The sequence below is a fragment of the Dicentrarchus labrax genome, unplaced genomic scaffold (assembly GCF_905237075.1).
Source record: "Dicentrarchus labrax unplaced genomic scaffold, dlabrax2021, whole genome shotgun sequence".
Lineage (NCBI taxonomy): Eukaryota > Metazoa > Chordata > Actinopteri > Moronidae > Dicentrarchus > Dicentrarchus labrax.
In genome coordinates this window covers 23,249,880-23,266,632 of record NW_026136723.1, presented here as the reverse complement: position 1 = coordinate 23,266,632, position 16,753 = coordinate 23,249,880, and the positions used below count along the sequence as shown (strand labels likewise).

The following is a 16,753-nucleotide window of genomic DNA, read 5'->3' as shown; positions in this document are numbered from 1 at the left end:
CTATGTGTACGTAGGTTATGGGTACGGTATAATTATTAGTGGGAGGAATTGTGCAACAAAAACCGAACAGATAATCAGGAGAAGGAGGAGAAGAAGGCGTCTTCACATTACTTTTTTGGGAGGTGAAGGAACAGACGGAGCAGGAGACAACCGACATCGGCCACCTCCATTAACCTTTTCAACCAGGTGAGTTAAAACACTGTCATATCTTCAGGTTTGACTTATGAACAGATTTTATTCTATTAAACTGAAGTTTCTACAAGGATTAAGGTTTGTGGTGCTAGTTAGCAGCCAAAAACATCAAAATAAAGCCCTGATGTAGGTTTTATTTTATTAAAGCAGAGCTATTCTATTGTCGAGCATATTTAAATTACATAGCTTAAATGTGTATTGTGCATTGGTGGAAGTACATTTACTCGAGTACATTAACTCAAGTGCACTCTTGAGGTAACTGTCTTGACTCATTTTATGGTAATTTATACTTCCAATTATATATTTTTTGTAAAACTTTGAGTACAGGACTTGTTATTTAATTAATTTATAAGTGTGCTTGCTACTTTTGAGTAACCTAAAACATAAAGTTGTTAAAACTCCCTGTTAAAACAAGCTGACATTAGCAAGCAACAGTCAACTGGTTTTAAATAACAGTTAGACTTCAATGGTGGTCCCACTGTGCTCACCTACACCTATACACAAATTTAACCCTGATTTCATTGAGAAGTCTACATAACCATCCTCCCTGTCATTAAAAACCAGTCAATCAAAATGGGAAAGGAAAAGATCCACATCAACATCGTGGTCATTGGCCATGTCGACTCCGGGAAGTCCACATCTACCGGCCACCTGATCTACAAGTGCGGAGGCATCGACAAGAGGACCATCGAGAAGTTCGAGAAAGAGGCCGCTGAGGTTGGTTATGGAGACACCAGATTGGGGGGGCCGACATTTAGGTTTGTAACACATGTTCACACCATGAGGCCAGAAAGGGCCCACAAGGTGTGACATTACAGGTGTGGAAGATGGGTGTAACTGCTCCTCTAGCTTTGCCTAGTTACAGCTGCCACCTGCTGTTGAAATATGTGAACTTGATCTTTAACAAGATGATTGAACAACAAATACTAATTTTTTTGAACATACAAATTATAATCGGATGTGATAAGGGATTAATGTAGCTCAAAAAATCAGCACAAGCAATAATACTTTCAAATATTAAAATAGTAAATACTACAGCTACCTGGTGGATATTTAAATTTGATAGTAAATAAAAAAATAAATACATTTAAAAGACACACAAAAGAAATCTCGCTACATTAAATGCTGGACAAAAAGGAAACCGTAGTAAAGTAAACTTATTACCTGCTTATTTTTGTGTTAAAAACTGATCTAAAATTACAAATATGTCTTCATACTTTTATTTTTAGATCAGGTTTATATGTATTTAAATTAACTGTATATGTGTACTTCTGTTTGCACCATTAAATTGCCCCTTGAGGGACAAACAAAGTATTTTTGAATTTAATTTAAATTGTCTTGACAACCACAGATGGGAAAAGGCTCCTTCAAGTACGCCTGGGTGCTGGACAAACTGAAGGCCGAGCGTGAGCGTGGTATCACCATTGACATCGCTCTGTGGAAGTTTGAGACCAGCAGGTACTACGTGACCATCATTGATGCCCCTGGACACAGAGACTTCATCAAGAACATGATCACTGGTACCTCCCAGGTAAAGGCACACCTGCTTTCACCTGCTCTTATAAAGCTCTTATCAGGGTTCAGATGCTGCAAAGACTGCATGTGCTTATCTTTCAACATGGCCAACATTACAAGTAGCCAGTATCTTGGAGTGGTTGTAGTCCCTGAAAATAACTTTCTTATCTTTTTTTTGGTCATAATTATGCAGCAATTAAGATAACATTTTACACAGACGTTAAATAGGATACAGCGATGAAGTGATGACATTATACCCCAAAGGTCAACTTTCACAACTGGGTGGACACTAAATTGGTGACACTTTTGACTCAGGATGTCAAAGGTCACTGTGACTTTAAAATATGTTTTTAGCCATAATTTAAGAATGAACTGACTAATTATGTATTTCTAGATTGATCAACAATAACCACCACAGTACGGTAGTACAGTACTACTATGCCTGTCTCATTCTAAATTTCAAGCATTGTCGGAGTCAATGACTGAAAACAATTGTTTGCAGTGTGCCTAGCTAATTGTGATCCCGTGAGTTTCACCTACAGCTCGTAGAGAGCTACTGCATGAGAAAAAAAGCCCGGAGAAAACAAAAGCACCACATTTTGTAAAGCTAAACTCTACAATAATCCGTTTTTACATAATAAAAGTACATCTGTAATATTTATTCACTGTTTTATTCCTAAGTATTCACCACATATATTATATGAGTGTGGACTGACATGGATATAAAGTTAAGTTGAGTACATCCCACATGCTCAGATGGCCAGGGTATGTACCTGCTTCTCTAAGATCTATTCCCATATTAATCTCCCTCTCAACTGTCTGCTTTGAAAAGTCCCAAAAATTACATTTTGAAAATTTTACTTATTTTGGAGCCATTGAATCTACAGCCTCAATTTCTACTACTCGGTGATTTTCAAATTGAAGGTCCCATATTTTACACTTATCTGGTGTTTTATTTGACGTTTTAATATCCATACGAAGATATATTTGTGATTTTAAGTACTATCTCAATATAGTTGCAGAGCCTATACAGAAGTCCTGCTTCTCTCAAGGGTGCTTCTGAATACCGGCAGTGTGCTTTTAGATGCTTTCACAATATTTATAGCACCTGATCCTGCTTTATAATAACATAATTAAAGTTTCCGATGTGCACATGTTCAAACAAACATGCAGATATGTAGAAATACAGAAATGTTCTCCCTATTCAGGCTGACTGCGCTGTGCTGATCGTTGCTGCTGGTGTTGGTGAGTTCGAGGCTGGTATCTCCAAGAACGGACAGACCCGCGAGCACGCCCTGCTGGCCTTCACCCTCGGAGTGAAGCAGCTCATCGTTGGAGTCAACAAGATGGACTCCACTGAGCCCCCTTACAGCCAGGCCCGCTTCGAGGAAATCACCAAGGAAGTGAGCACCTACATCAAGAAGATCGGCTACAACCCCGCCACCGTTGCCTTTGTACCCATCTCTGGATGGCACGGAGACAACATGCTGGAGGCCAGTGAAAAGGTAAGGGGCATTTTCAACTTGTGTCAACCTGATGATTGAGAACATGGACTGATGTCTCACTTTGAATCTGTCTATAGATGAGCTGGTTCAAGGGATGGAAGGTTGAGCGCAAGGAGGGCAATGCTAATGGAAACACACTGCTGGAGGCTCTTGATGCCATCCTGCCCCCTGCCCGCCCCACCAACAAGCCCCTCCGTCTGCCCCTGCAGGACGTCTACAAGATTGGCGGTAAGGAGTGTCAGACGCCATAACCTCACCTCACCTTAAGTCACATCACATCACAACACATTCGGTGCACATACTGAGCTTTTGCACAGCAGCTAACATTCACATGATAATAATACTGATAATCTTTATTTATATTATGCTGCTACAACCAAGAACACAGTCACAAAATATCAAAATCTAAACCAAGTGGACAAGCGTGAATAAAGTTGTGATGCATTTATGCTGAAAGCTTAGTCAGGGTTATGATTTGCACCCTATAGGGCGCTTTTTCAGCTTTTTTTCAAACACGGGGGCACTATTAGTTCACTTTACAGAGTAAGTGTTTGTTATGTAAAAGGTAATATGTGGCATTACTTTTTTGGGTATAATTAGTGGTAATTAGGAAAATAAAATATGCGTCCTGTTCTCTCTCAGGTATTGGAACTGTACCCGTCGGTCGTGTGGAGACCGGTATCCTGAAGCCCGGTATGATCGTCATCTTCGCTCCCCCCAACCTGACCACCGAGGTGAAGTCTGTAGAGATGCACCACGAGTCTCTGCCTGAAGCTGTCCCCGGTGACAACGTCGGCTTCAACATCAAGAACGTGTCCGTCAAGGAGATCCGCAGAGGAAATGTGGCCGGCGACAGCAAGAACAGTCCTCCCCAGGCGACTGCAAGCTTCAATGCCCAGGTGAGTGAGAACAAAAACACTGGAAATAAAGATTAAAAAGTGATGAGGAACTGGGCTTGGAAACATATACTGAACATAGATGAAGAAACCCCAACAAAACTTGTCTCCAAGGTTTAATTGAAGCCTCTTTTTTTTAAATCAAAACCAAATCTCTCTGTGACTCTCCTCGCTGTATACCAACAACAGTTCGGCAGAAAACAATCAAATACGCAGACGATGCAGCCAATGTAGACCTCGTCTTCAACAACGATGAAACCCAGATTAAGGTGGTACAAGATGTTATTTGGTGCTCCTGTTGAAGTCAGCCAAAACGACGAGACACCATCAGTGGACTCCACACAGTACAGAGTTAATTAAAAGGTTTCAATCAGCGATATTCAGGCTGATTTTTATTAATATGCACCATCAATCAATGACATTGAAACAAAGGGTTAATTCTCTTGCTGGTTGTGTATTATTTTATTAGTGACCTGGTCTAGTTATCGTGGACTTTAGAGTTCCCTCTTTAACAATCTGTATTCGCTGGATTCAAGATAATTTTCTCGATTGATTGATTAGTTGTTGTTAGTTGGTCCATAAAATGTCATAAAATGGGATAAAGTGTTGATCACTCTTTCCTAAGGTGACGTCCTCAAATGTCTTGTTATGTTCAAACCCAAAGATATGGAGTCTATCTATCCAAAACTCTTTCATATTGGGTGTTTTGTCTATAACTTTTAAATAATTAATTTTATTGTGATTGTAGAGAAGTGATTCAATGATTCAAGTTGAGGTAAACATCTGTCAACCTCTGCTGGCCAGTAGCAGGAACTGCAGTGACCTTTACCTGAGGCCAGAAGTGATTTCTAAATGAACATTAAACTATTTCAGGTCATCATCCTGAACCATCCGGGCCAGATCTCCTCGGGCTACCAGCCTGTGCTGGACTGCCACACGGCTCACATCGCCTGCAAGTTCAAGGAGCTCGTCGAGAAGATCGACCGCCGTTCCGGCAAGAAGCTTGAGGACAACCCCAAGTTCGTCAAGTCTGGAGACGCCTGCATCGTTGACATGGAGCCTTCAAAACCCATGTGTGTCGAGAGCTTCTCTGAGTTCCCCCCACTGGGTGAGTGAAATGCTTTTTCCTCTTCATCTACTCCATTTTGTTGTTAAGACAATAGAGATAGATAGATAGGGTGGACCCATCTATCTATGTAGCACTTCCATTCCAGCAGAACCTTTTATCACTACATTTTTATTGCTCTTCGTCTGACATTTGAACTGCTTTCAATAACGGTGCATCAACTGAAACCTGAACTGACTTTTAGGCAGGTGGGTTATTTTACCTTCAGACAGATGTCTTGATGCTTAAGCTAAGCTAACTGGTTGCTGGATGTAGGTTCACATTTACCGTACAGGCTTGAGAGCGGTATCGATCATCTCATTCAAGTCCTCAGTAAGAGAGCAAATAGGTGTATTGCTCAAAATGTCAAACAATTTCTTTAACTTATAATCCAACTTAGTTACTTGTTGTGTTTTTATGTAACTTTTGATTCACACAATGTTCTTTATTTTAGCTGTGAAAGTAGTCTGCGTTCTTTGTTTTAAATAAAAATTCTTCAGACAAGGTCCAATTTGACTTTGTCGTAATCTTTTATGGCGTAACTTAAATTCCATGGAGGTGAAAACAGGTGATGACAAAGCCACAAGGTGTGGTTAAAAGCTTCAGAAACAAGTCAGTCAGAACTTTGTGTTGATAATTTATTTATTTTTGTCAAGTTGCTGTTTTCAAGGTTGAGAAGGAACCTTCAAGCTTACGACTTTTGTACTTTTAGTAGCTTGAAATTTGCCTCCCTTGATCAAACATTAACACTGTGACCAGTGGACGGACACAGTGGTCACAGATCCATCATCCAGAATCTCATCAACCTTTAAATTCAGGTTCTGGAACAGAAAGAATGAACATATTATGCTCTTCCAACTTTTTAATGTGTATTTTTTATGCTCCATAATTATGTCAACGGCATTTTTTCAAGCGCCTTGTCCGTCTCTTCCTCCCCAGGGCGTTTTGCTGTGCGGGACATGAGGCAGACCGTGGCCGTCGGTGTCATCAAGTCCGTTGTGAAGAAGGACCTTTCTGGTGGAAAGGTCACCAAGGCGGCACTGAAGGCCGACAAGAAGAGATGAATTCTCATGCAGGGCGTCCAACAACAAGTCACATGTCAGCAACCATCCCTCCTTCATCCTAACACCATCGTCTGGCTTATGCTCATTAAAACCCATCGGAAAAGTTTCCGCCGGAAAGGAAGGCTTGTGTCTTTTATGGACAACTGTTAAATAAAACTAATAAAAATTAGGTTGAAAGCAAAAAAATAAAATTCTTAAAGTGAAGATGTTTTCATGGTTTTCAATTTCATTCTGGTGCTTCAATGAAAGCAACATTCATTCATTTTTAAGTGGCTTTTGACAACATTTTACTCATATAAAATGTGTTCTTGACTCAAGAAGCACAAACCTTTGATGGTCCATTTAATCAAAGCAGTGCAGCATTAAAGAAACTTAAAATACTGCAGATTGTCCCACAAAACCCACATTGAACACCTTACGTAAATACTGTAAATTTAGCTTTAACTATTATACTGGAGCTGAGCAAATTACCGCAGTGCATCAGATGACCCGTGTTTCTGTTTATAAAGTGAAGTTAGTGAGAAATCTAACATCCCTTTTTTTTTGTGATTGTCGTTTAATTGTTGTTCAAACAGAGAATTAACATTAACTGCTTAAAGTCAATGCCATACGAAGAATAAGACCTTTTAAATTTAGGAAAGAAAGGGGACAAATAGAAAACATACAAACACAAACATTTATACATTAACAATTAGAGACTAATATGTACAAAAAGGTTGGTCTGAAACGTAACATAAATATTGCACACAAGATAAATCCACTGGGTATTTCTAGTAGTTCTAGAGGTAGTTCTTAGTTAGAGCATCCAATGCAATTAACTGATGAATGAACAAATATTTATCTTTCTTCCTCTAAAGGTTTCTACTTATGGATTTTTTAGTACTAGCAGCACAGCTTTAAGGGTGGCAACGTTGGTCTGTCAGGTGATCTATAGGTCTTACGTCCCATGAATTATTTAACTGTAAATACTTTAATACTACTAACCCTAACCCCTGACCGTTCCTCTAGCGCCACCCGAAGGTCAAACCATTCACATATCCTGTGAAATATCATAAACATGTAGCTAGAACAGCTGTTTGAACTAATGTCTGCACATCTGGTGGATGAACTGCTATTAAACTCGATCTTCCTCAGCATGAACTGGTCACTTTGGTGATTCCCCCTGACTTTACATTCAGCATCATCAGGTCACAATAAGGTCCTAAACTTTGGTTTATTATGATAACTTAAAAATAAAAACATCATCTGTACTAGTTAGCATACTAACATGTTAAACTAAGATGATAAACATTGTACCTGCTTTTAGCTCATTAATGATAGTTGTGAATATTTAAATTACAGTGTGTGAGTGTGTGTGTGTGTGTGTGTGTGTGTGTGTGTGAGATGGCTTCTTTGTGAAGATCAATAAGGTCTAACCTCTTTGATTCTGATATAATTTAAGATAATTAGCCTACACGTCTTCCTAAAAACATCCAGTATGTGATTAACATCCCTGTTTGTGAACACGTTGCGTCACTATAAGATGTTCAAGAGATCAACAGCTGTAACCCAGTTTATAGAAAGTGTGTCCAGTTATAATATGACACAGATTTACAGCTTGTTTGTGTTCATGGGTCAAGTTGTGCAATTGGAAACATTCTTAACCCTTTAAGTGTACAATCTGACTTTGTTACCTTGCTGTTAAACTAACAGGAATGGATGGCTGCCAACTTCCTGTAATTTAAAGAAACATCTTATCTTTGATCCAGATTAAACCCTCACAGCCCAGCCAGGCCCTTTTAACATCAGCTGATCAAAACCTTTGAGTTGTTCCACCAACCAGACGGTTTCCAGTTACGGCTCCTCGGCTTTGGAGCAGCCTTCCCCTCAGTGTGTAAGTACACTTTTACAAGATGGGCTATATTTATATTAATATTTGAACGCTTTTATCTTGTTCTTAAGGTTGTATTTTCATGTGGGGACTAACTTGGTTCTCTATATCTTTTAATCTGTGTGTCTAAGTGACAGGAAAGACAGTAGATAGAGCTGAGGATCTGAGGTGTGAAAGGCACTTTTCCTCTTTAGTTAGCGGCAAAAACATAAAAAGAAAACATTAGAAATAGGCTTGTGATGCAGGTTATAGTTTGTCCTCATAGAAACATACAGCACGTGATCGACATACAAGCCTGTTTGTGAACTTATGTCACTGTAAGGAGCAACCTCGTTATTTAGTTGAGGTACAAGAGATTAATAGCTGTAACCCAGTTTATAGAAGGTGTGTCCAGTTATAATATGACACAGAAATACTGGTACAACCAGTTTGCTTGTGTGGGTGGGTGTTTTGCCTTGCAGCGTCATTATTCATGGGTGGAGTTGTGCAACTGGCAGCATTTTGAAACCATTAAGTGTCTATAAAATGAAAGATACCCACTTACAGAGGAGGAAGAGAGAGGACTGCATCCTCCCACAGGATTGATTGATATCCTCAGATTCCATTTCCTAGAAAGTGAAAGTGAAAGTGAAGATATTATAAAGCTGACGAGGAAGACAAACACAACAGAAACCCACCCACATTTACAACGGAAGCTTCTCAAACACAGGTGAGTTAAACCACTATCTATTTTATTTAATCTTACAGGCTTTAGGTTATCGTTTTCTGCTGTCAAACACACTCTGTCTGTTTAATGACAATAATGCATACATGCAGTCTATTTTTGGATCCATTTGGGCATAATCAAATTTAGTTGGACGAATTAAATATTGACCTGGAGCCGGATAAAAGAAAGTCCTGAATCCTCCAGAGACCATGAAGGTGTGTATCACATTTCACAGCAGTTTAACGAGGATCAAGGAGCCCGGTTGTCCAATGAAAGACAATAAAATAGTATATATAGTTGTTATATCTTTGAGTCATTTACAATTACAGCACTGTTCATATGTGCTGCTCGAAAACTGTCTTAATGTGTGGATTGTTATGATCTTGTGAACTGGATGTATTGGCTTATGTTACGTAAACCAGTTTTGCTGTAAAAACAAGTAGTCCTGCTTTTAAAATGCTATTTGAGAAAAAAGTGTAGGGGATATTTAATTAGTTTGATTATTGTATTATTGTTATTAGTTATTTTTGTAATGATTTCCTTTTGTACACATTAGGGGGCACTAAGCACCAGACTAAGCACTTGTTAGGTGATGCACCAGGAAGAGACGGAGCAAGAGAGGGTTGATTAAACTGTATGTTTGCTCTTAAACTGTAAAATAAATCAACTTAATTGAATCCTGCCTGGACAATGAACCTCTTAATTGGAAAAATCCTTTTGACCAATAGCCTCCACAAATAGTATGCAAAAATAAGTTTTAGCAGGAGAAAAGGTAATTAAAAATATGAAAGTAGATATCAAAGCTGAAAAAGTCCCCTGTCACTGTCATACTATTATATATTGTATAATTAGATTTAAAATTATGTTTAAAAATACTGATAATTAAATCTCACTTAAAGTAAAGTAAAGTAACTAAAACCTTAAAGTACGTCCCTTCCTCTGAGATGCAGTGGAGTAGAAGTAGAAAGTGACATGACGGGAAAAAGACTCATATATATTATAATCTCTGTTATTCAAGGCTGAGACGAGTGAATTATGAACAGAGAGGACAGTCTGACTGAAGCGGTGCAGCGTCTCCAACGCCCCACACCTGCAAGACAAAGACAGAAAGTTCAGCAACAACAACAAGCAGGTGAGGCTGCAGCTGAAGTTCAGTCAGTTTACATGTGGAAAAGCATCTTAACCTCTTTTTTAAATTATTTTCTGTGTTGAATGTTAAAAAAGCTCGTTGGAGATTTGGAGATATTCTCTATACTTTACAGAGGAGGGATCCACAGAGGTCGAGGAGCCGGTGTCCCTCTCCCCAGAGCTGGCCTCCTGGATCAAATTCAACGCTAAAGACCTGAAGATCCGTCAGACAGACCGCCGCTGGGCTGCAGAGGTGGTGAACGATTTCCGAGATAGCCTCCTGAAATTCCTGCGGAGCAACAGTGATCAACCTTTCTTCCAGTCAGGAGACTTCCTCACCACCGGCAGCTACTTTGAGAAAGTGAAGGTGAGGTCAACAACAACAACAACAACAACAACCCAGCCAGAGATTTGTATCAGAGAATATTAGGAACTCCTCTTTATATAATGCAGGAAAGCAGGGACATGTCCAGACCTTTTTTGAATATATAATGCAGAGGTGGCCTAAAGAATGTGTCTCAGTTTATCAGTCATTCCTACTTTATTCAATTCGAACACTGTTTATGGACCTCAGTTTGCAGAAATATTAAAATAAACTGAGTGAAAATAACATATTTATACCACATGCGAAAAAACTGTGTGGGATAAGCATAAAGTCAGCAAAGGGGAGACTTGTGGGAACCCTTAGGACCCATTTTCATACAGATATCTTGAGGTCAGAGGTCAGGGGTTCCCTTTAGCTTCACTTTTGGACCGTTATTTAGCTCCCTTCCCAACACTAACATGACATGGTTGGTACCATGTTTTCACTCCATGATTATTGTGGCCAAAACAATTTCCGATAACATTATCTCGATATAGCTTTAGAACATTATAAATTAATAATAATTGTATTGAAACATACATTTAAGTGTGTGTTTTGTCTCTTTCTTTTTGGCAAATAAATTACACTCAACTGTAACACAGCGTTTAGGTGTGAGGACAGTTAATTTTTAATGATAAAGCACATTTAAAAAATCATTTAAATAAGAAATGATACATAAAGGAAATTCGTCCTCAAAGAAGAAGCATTTTTAAGGGTGATTTTGGTGACAGTACATAATATAAAATAGTAAAATATCATATCAAACGACATTTCTCTCCAGAACTACTGTAATATCCCACCAGTTTATACTTACTCTCCTGCTTCAACAAGAAATCTATCACAAGTATTGGTAACATTTCATGAGACGTTTAATCCAGGAAGCTAAATAAGATCTGACCTGTTGTTGTGTTGAACCTCCTGTCCTCAGATCCACAACCCCGATGAATTCGACATGATGCTGAAGCTTCAGGCTCCTTCACGCATCAACATGACGAAGATCGACGGCGGCCTCTTCTACCGGCTCGATTTCGCCCGCCACGCTCGGAGCCCCGTACAAGCCTTCCTTCTGGAGAACCAGTGCACAATCTCATCAAGCAAGATCCTGACTGAGATGTTTCGCCTGGTCCGCAAGTTCCTGAAGACCTACCGAGGTCTGATCATCATCTCTTTCATCTCTCATCTGTTTGTTTTTAGTTTGTGCCAATCGTCTGGTCTCTCCCTCTGATTCCTTGTTGATGTCTGTGCGGCACAGTTGGAGATACGAGGACTCATCTATTTGTTTGTCGACCACAAAGTGAAGCTTTATTTACGATCTGTGTTCTCTTTTCTTTCTTTTCCAGTTCCGGTTGAAGACTTTCGCTGGGAGGTGAACAGGAAGCGGCCCTACTCGCCGGCTGTGACTTTATCTCTGTTCAAGACTGACAACAACATTGACGAGCTGATCTCAGTGGATGTGGTTCCTGCTCTGGAGGTAAATATTTATCTGTGTGAAATAAGTAAATCCATCCTCCATAGTCTTGAATTACAGCCCGTTATGAAGGATTTAGGAGATTAGGAGGAAAACAAACATTTCTAAACATGAGCAGCTGATGAAGCACATCTATATGTATGAGTACGTGTTTCAGTCAGCGCCACTTTTATCAAAGACAACTTTATTTCCAGTTGTAGTAAGTTATATTTCTTCTGATCTGGGACCTCCCTGTCCTTCCACATGTGGAGAGGGAAGGAGAGCTGGAGCAAAGACGGAACAGGTTAATAGAGCCGTCAGTGTGAGCTGTTTACAATCAGCTGATGTAGTTGTGATTGTGAGCTCGACTTTGTGGCCTGCCTGAACTATCGCTTTGCTCAATTTCTGTCTATTTGTCTTTGTTAATGTTTACTAAAACTATGACAATGTCAAACGCGCAGTAGTAGAGCGTGTCCTTACCACAGTGGCCTCTCCTGTCTATCTTCTCCTGTCCTAAAGGCATAAAAAGCCCCCAGTGTGTAGGATTTAGTGGCATGTAGCAGTGTAGTTTCAGATTCCCTCCCTTTCTAAACACGAGGGAGAAATTAAAGTGGTCGTGAAATGCTCCAAAAAACGTAAAAGGCCGTTTCTACAGCCCGTGTTTGATTTGCTCTTTCTGGGCTACTGTAGAAACATAGCAGTTGGAAGGCATCTGTAGCTAAAAACATCTCATTCTAAGGGAACACAAACACAACTTATTCATATATTCAGGTGATTATACACTAATGAAAACATACCTATGAATATTATATTTTATTTCTGCCAATAGATCCTCCTAAATGTTTCACACTGGACCTTGAAAAAGGTTATTGAAGATGGATTAATTTATTCTGCACATTACTATAATTATGTTTTATTCTCAGTCATTGCAGATGTTAATGATACCAGGCGAGCTACCAGCGCGTCTCTACATGTAATTTTAATACTCCTTAACTCTTTAAATATGTCCATACCTCTTCCACCTCTGGTTGTCGCATTAGAAGCCATAATTGTAAAGGTAGTGAGCGGTAGAGTGAGTTCTAGTGCGGGTACAGTGTACTAATGTAATGGCAGAGGTTGGTGGTAGTACAGGTGGTAATAATGACCTCATGTGACTTAACCTTTGTCTGTGTGTGTCTGCTTGGAGGTTCACCCCTCTCAGGGCTGGCCGGTCGCCGTCCGTAATGGCCCAGATGTGGAGAACTGGCTGGGAAAGAAGGTTCGCCAAGAAATCAAAAGTTTACCGTGTTACTTTGTACCGAAGAGGATCAAAGGACGAAACCTCAGCGAGGAAGACAAAGGTGAGACAGATTTCTGTGTGCTGTTGTGTGAAAGGAGAAGGGAACACAACATCAGTCTGCTTGTCGAGTCTTTGCCTTCACTTTTATTTATTCGCCATATTTTTGTCTTTGTCTCACAGAAAGTTGGAGGATTTCTTTCTCTCACATTGAGAAGAAAATCATCACGTGCCATGGCAACAAGAAAACCTGCTGCGAGAGCAACGCCACCAAATGCTGCCGGTGAGACTCTGAACGGATGAAAGGAGTCACTTTATTCCCACATCCTCCCAGTTTTAAAGGTTCTTTGTTAATCTAATAAACTATTGTGTGAGCAGGATCACTTAAAGCGGTTAAATCAGTCAAATGTTTGTCTTTTAATTTCTCTGATTTACATGAAGCGGATCCAAAAACGGTAAATATCAAAGTAATAAATAAAAATACGACCGATCACAGTATTCAGGAGCATTTTCTGTTCCTCTTTCTCTTATAAAGACATTCTTTATAAAGGGTTTCTACGCCATAATGAATGGCTTTATTAAGAAATAATTTACTAATGCTTTATAGACGGTGCTTTGGTTGCCTGGTTGGATTTATATATAAATATAATGAATATAATTTAAAAGATAAAATAAATATATGAAATTAAATGTTAATGGTTTATAACTGTTGAAGTGATTATTAACCATTAATAAAACTACTTATTTAGAACTTATTCACCCTTTTTAAAGGTTACAAAGTTTATAGAGTCAATAGCAACTTAAAAAAGTAAATACATTTTGGAAAAGACACCAAAATATTCTCCAATTGAAGAAGACTTTCAAGTTTTTAAGTTTCAGGATTCAAAAAAAAAGAAGAATTTTGTAATAATTTGTTTTTCTTTTCTTCTGTTTATCTTCTCTCTGCAGTAAACGGTGCTTAATGCTCCTCAAGTCTCTGATTCAGGGCCTGAAACAGCGTTTTCCTAAAGAGCTGGATGACCTCTGCTCGTACCACGGGAAAACTGCCTTCCTCCACATTCTGTCCATCAGGTACTCTTCATCATCTCTAATATCATCAAGTAGAAGTTCTGTAAGTAGTTGTTGTTACAGCAGTAATAAGATAAGATAAGATGTTCCTTTACCTGAATTCATCCCACAGGGGATCAATAAAGGAACATCTTATCTTATCTTATTTAGTACTGGTAGTGTGCTGTATTGGTAATATTGTAGTAATAACATTGTAAATTGAATATTATTAGATTTTGGACTGTTTGGACAATTGAAAGAATCAGAATCAGAAATACTTTATTGATCCCCAGGGGTAAAATTGTTTGTTAAAGTTGTTCTACTCATGTTAAAGAATAAAATAAAAGGTATATACATATAAGTATTAGATATAAGAGCCTATATACAAAGTTAATGTAAATGTATTCCACAGTTTGTGAGTTTAAAGATTGGGATGTTGCAGAAGTTATAATCCATGATTTTATAATAATGTTTGTGACCATGTGGTCCACGGTAGCTCACCTGGTGCAGGTGGATCTTATCAGGAACAACTTGTTTCTGCTGCCTCCAAGTGGCCAATTGAATTATTGCAGGTTTAAAAACATCTGATTAGAAAATTGGAATCAATATTTGTTTAATATTTTATGACATATTAAAAGCGACAGATTTATAAATAACTACTAAGTTTGTTTCAGCCCCATAAACAGTAAAACATATTTATTTTATTTATTTAACACATATAGTAACAGTAGGATTAACTGCAGTGCTGGAACAATCAGTCAATTAATTGATTAGCCAATCAACAAAATTAATTGACAACAATTTTGATAATCTGTTAATTGATTTATTATTTATTTATTCATTCTCAGGTCCAAGTTCCTTAAATAGGTAGATTTTATGTATTTAAAGACCGATTGCGCTCTTTGTTGTTACTTTTTGACATTTAAAAGACTTACAATTAATCAATAAATTGAAAATAATAGAAATAATCACTAGTTGCAGCCCTGTTTATCTATTATAGAAGAAGGGCTTGTGTTTGAATTCATATTAGTAGGACTGGTTGTAAAAAAACTACTAATAGAAATCTGTATAATTCGTTGAGTTTAATTGCTCTTCTGGTCTCTTTCTCCCTGCGTCTCGTCTGTCAGGTTCAACGACTCCATGTGGGCTCCTCAGCAGCTTCCTTCCTGCTTCCTGCTTCTCGTCAGGGCTCTGGAGGACCACGCGCGCAGAGGCAGCCTCCCTCACTTCTTCGTTCCATCGTGCAACCTCTTCTGCCCGACCGTCTTTCCCCGCAGAGCGCTGGCTTTCCTCGTCAGCGCCTTGGAGGAGCAGAGGAGGGAGGGCCTGCCCCTGCTGAAGCCTCCAGCTCCTGTCCCACCACCGAGATCAATCTCTCCTCCACCACCAGCAGCAGCAGCAGACTCCTCCACAAAGACACCCGCCAATGTGTCGCCCATCGTGACTCTAGTTCACTCTCTGGACGCTGGATTGAATAGACTGATCATAGTGCTCTTTGTGGCTGTGTTTTGTGTTCTGTTTTGTATGTCAGTGATGGTAAAAGAGGACGAATATGTGAAATATATCTAATGATAAAGAGCATTATCGCTGATTGGCTGATGAAGAGAAACAGAATCAGTGCATATAATAGTCTTCATAGAGAGATATTGTAATTTTAATTTATCAGTGACATAAATAATCTAACTTTAGTTAGTTAATATCATATTTTAAATGGTGATAAAGAGGGATTTAATAATGTAATGTGAAAGGAAAAGAATTATCCTTGTGTTTCCCTTTAAAGCAGATTGTTTCAGATATGGTTTTAATACAGATTCTTGTAGATCTTTTATCAGAAACAGTTTGATATCACCTCTGTGCAATACATGTTTTGTATATTTGGTTAAATCAAAGTCACCTTTTTATTTTAATGTAAAGTGTTTTGTTATTGTGTTGCATTTTTTTTTGTCATTTTGTCTTTCCATTTATAGGATTATATTCAGACAGTTTCCTGAATAAACAAAGGTCTTAAATGAAACTCAGTGCCTTGTATTGTCGTTGTTATAAAGAATAAACAATCAATTTGACAAAAAATATACAACTACTTATTGTTTTGTATTAATTAATATGATTATTATTTAAAATGCCCATCACAATTTCCCAGAGCCAAATGTGACATCTTCAAATTGTTTGTTTTGCTTGATCATAAGTCCAACAAGATAGTTAATAATAATAATTCCTTTTATTTAGTTTAGTAATTTCTTTTATATTTCATTTCATTTCATTTTATTTTATTTTAACTTATTTTGTTTATTTTATTTAATTTTATTTAATTTTATTTTATTTTATTTTATTTTATTTATTTTATTTATTTTATTTATTTTATTTATTTTATTTTATTTTATTTCATCTTATTTTATTTTATTTTATTTTATTTTATTTTATTTTATTTTATTTTATTTTAACTTATTTTATTTATTTTATTTCATTTTATCTTAATTTATTTTATTTCATTTTATTTCATTTTATTTATTTTATTTATTTTATTTTATTTTATTTATTTTAGTTTAGTTTATAAACCGGAACTCCCGCGCTAATAACCCCCGATGTTTACCCGGACCCATTTGCGGTGAACACTCGTCTATAAAGCCCTCTCGCCGGA

The 16,753-nt window shown here is 38.0% G+C and overlaps 2 protein-coding genes across 4 annotated transcripts; both read left to right on the top strand.

Moving 5' to 3' along the window:
• The first annotated feature begins 23 nt into the window (after positions 1–23).
• LOC127358272 (elongation factor 1-alpha-like) lies at positions 24–6,481 on the top strand. The gene is made up of 8 exons (XM_051391260.1): positions 24–186; positions 757–909; positions 1,544–1,723; positions 2,916–3,212; positions 3,290–3,440; positions 3,855–4,111; positions 4,982–5,216; positions 6,153–6,481. Exons 2-8 carry the CDS (start codon positions 766–768, stop codon positions 6,275–6,277), a joined length of 1,389 nt encoding a protein of 462 aa, XP_051247220.1. The 5' UTR covers positions 24–186; positions 757–765; the 3' UTR covers positions 6,278–6,481.
• Positions 6,482–7,998: 1,517 nt separating this feature from the next.
• On the top strand, positions 7,999–16,129 carry LOC127358271 (cyclic GMP-AMP synthase). Of its 3 annotated transcripts, none has more exons than XM_051391258.1 (10): positions 7,999–8,150; positions 8,760–8,856; positions 9,872–9,985; positions 10,116–10,348; positions 11,274–11,496; positions 11,686–11,816; positions 12,979–13,132; positions 13,252–13,351; positions 14,017–14,139; positions 15,243–16,129. In XM_051391258.1, the coding sequence occupies exons 3-10, from the start codon at positions 9,889–9,891 to the stop codon at positions 15,682–15,684; spliced, it is 1,503 nt and encodes a 500-aa protein (XP_051247218.1). In that variant the 5' UTR covers positions 7,999–8,150; positions 8,760–8,856; positions 9,872–9,888; the 3' UTR covers positions 15,685–16,129. The 3 variants fall into 3 exon arrangements, with proteins under 3 accessions (XP_051247218.1, XP_051247219.1, XP_051247217.1); XM_051391259.1 differs by having other exon boundaries at positions 8,095–8,150; positions 8,694–8,856; XM_051391257.1 differs by lacking the exon at positions 7,999–8,150 and having other exon boundaries at positions 8,162–8,856.
• The last annotated feature ends 624 nt before the right edge of the window (positions 16,130–16,753 follow it).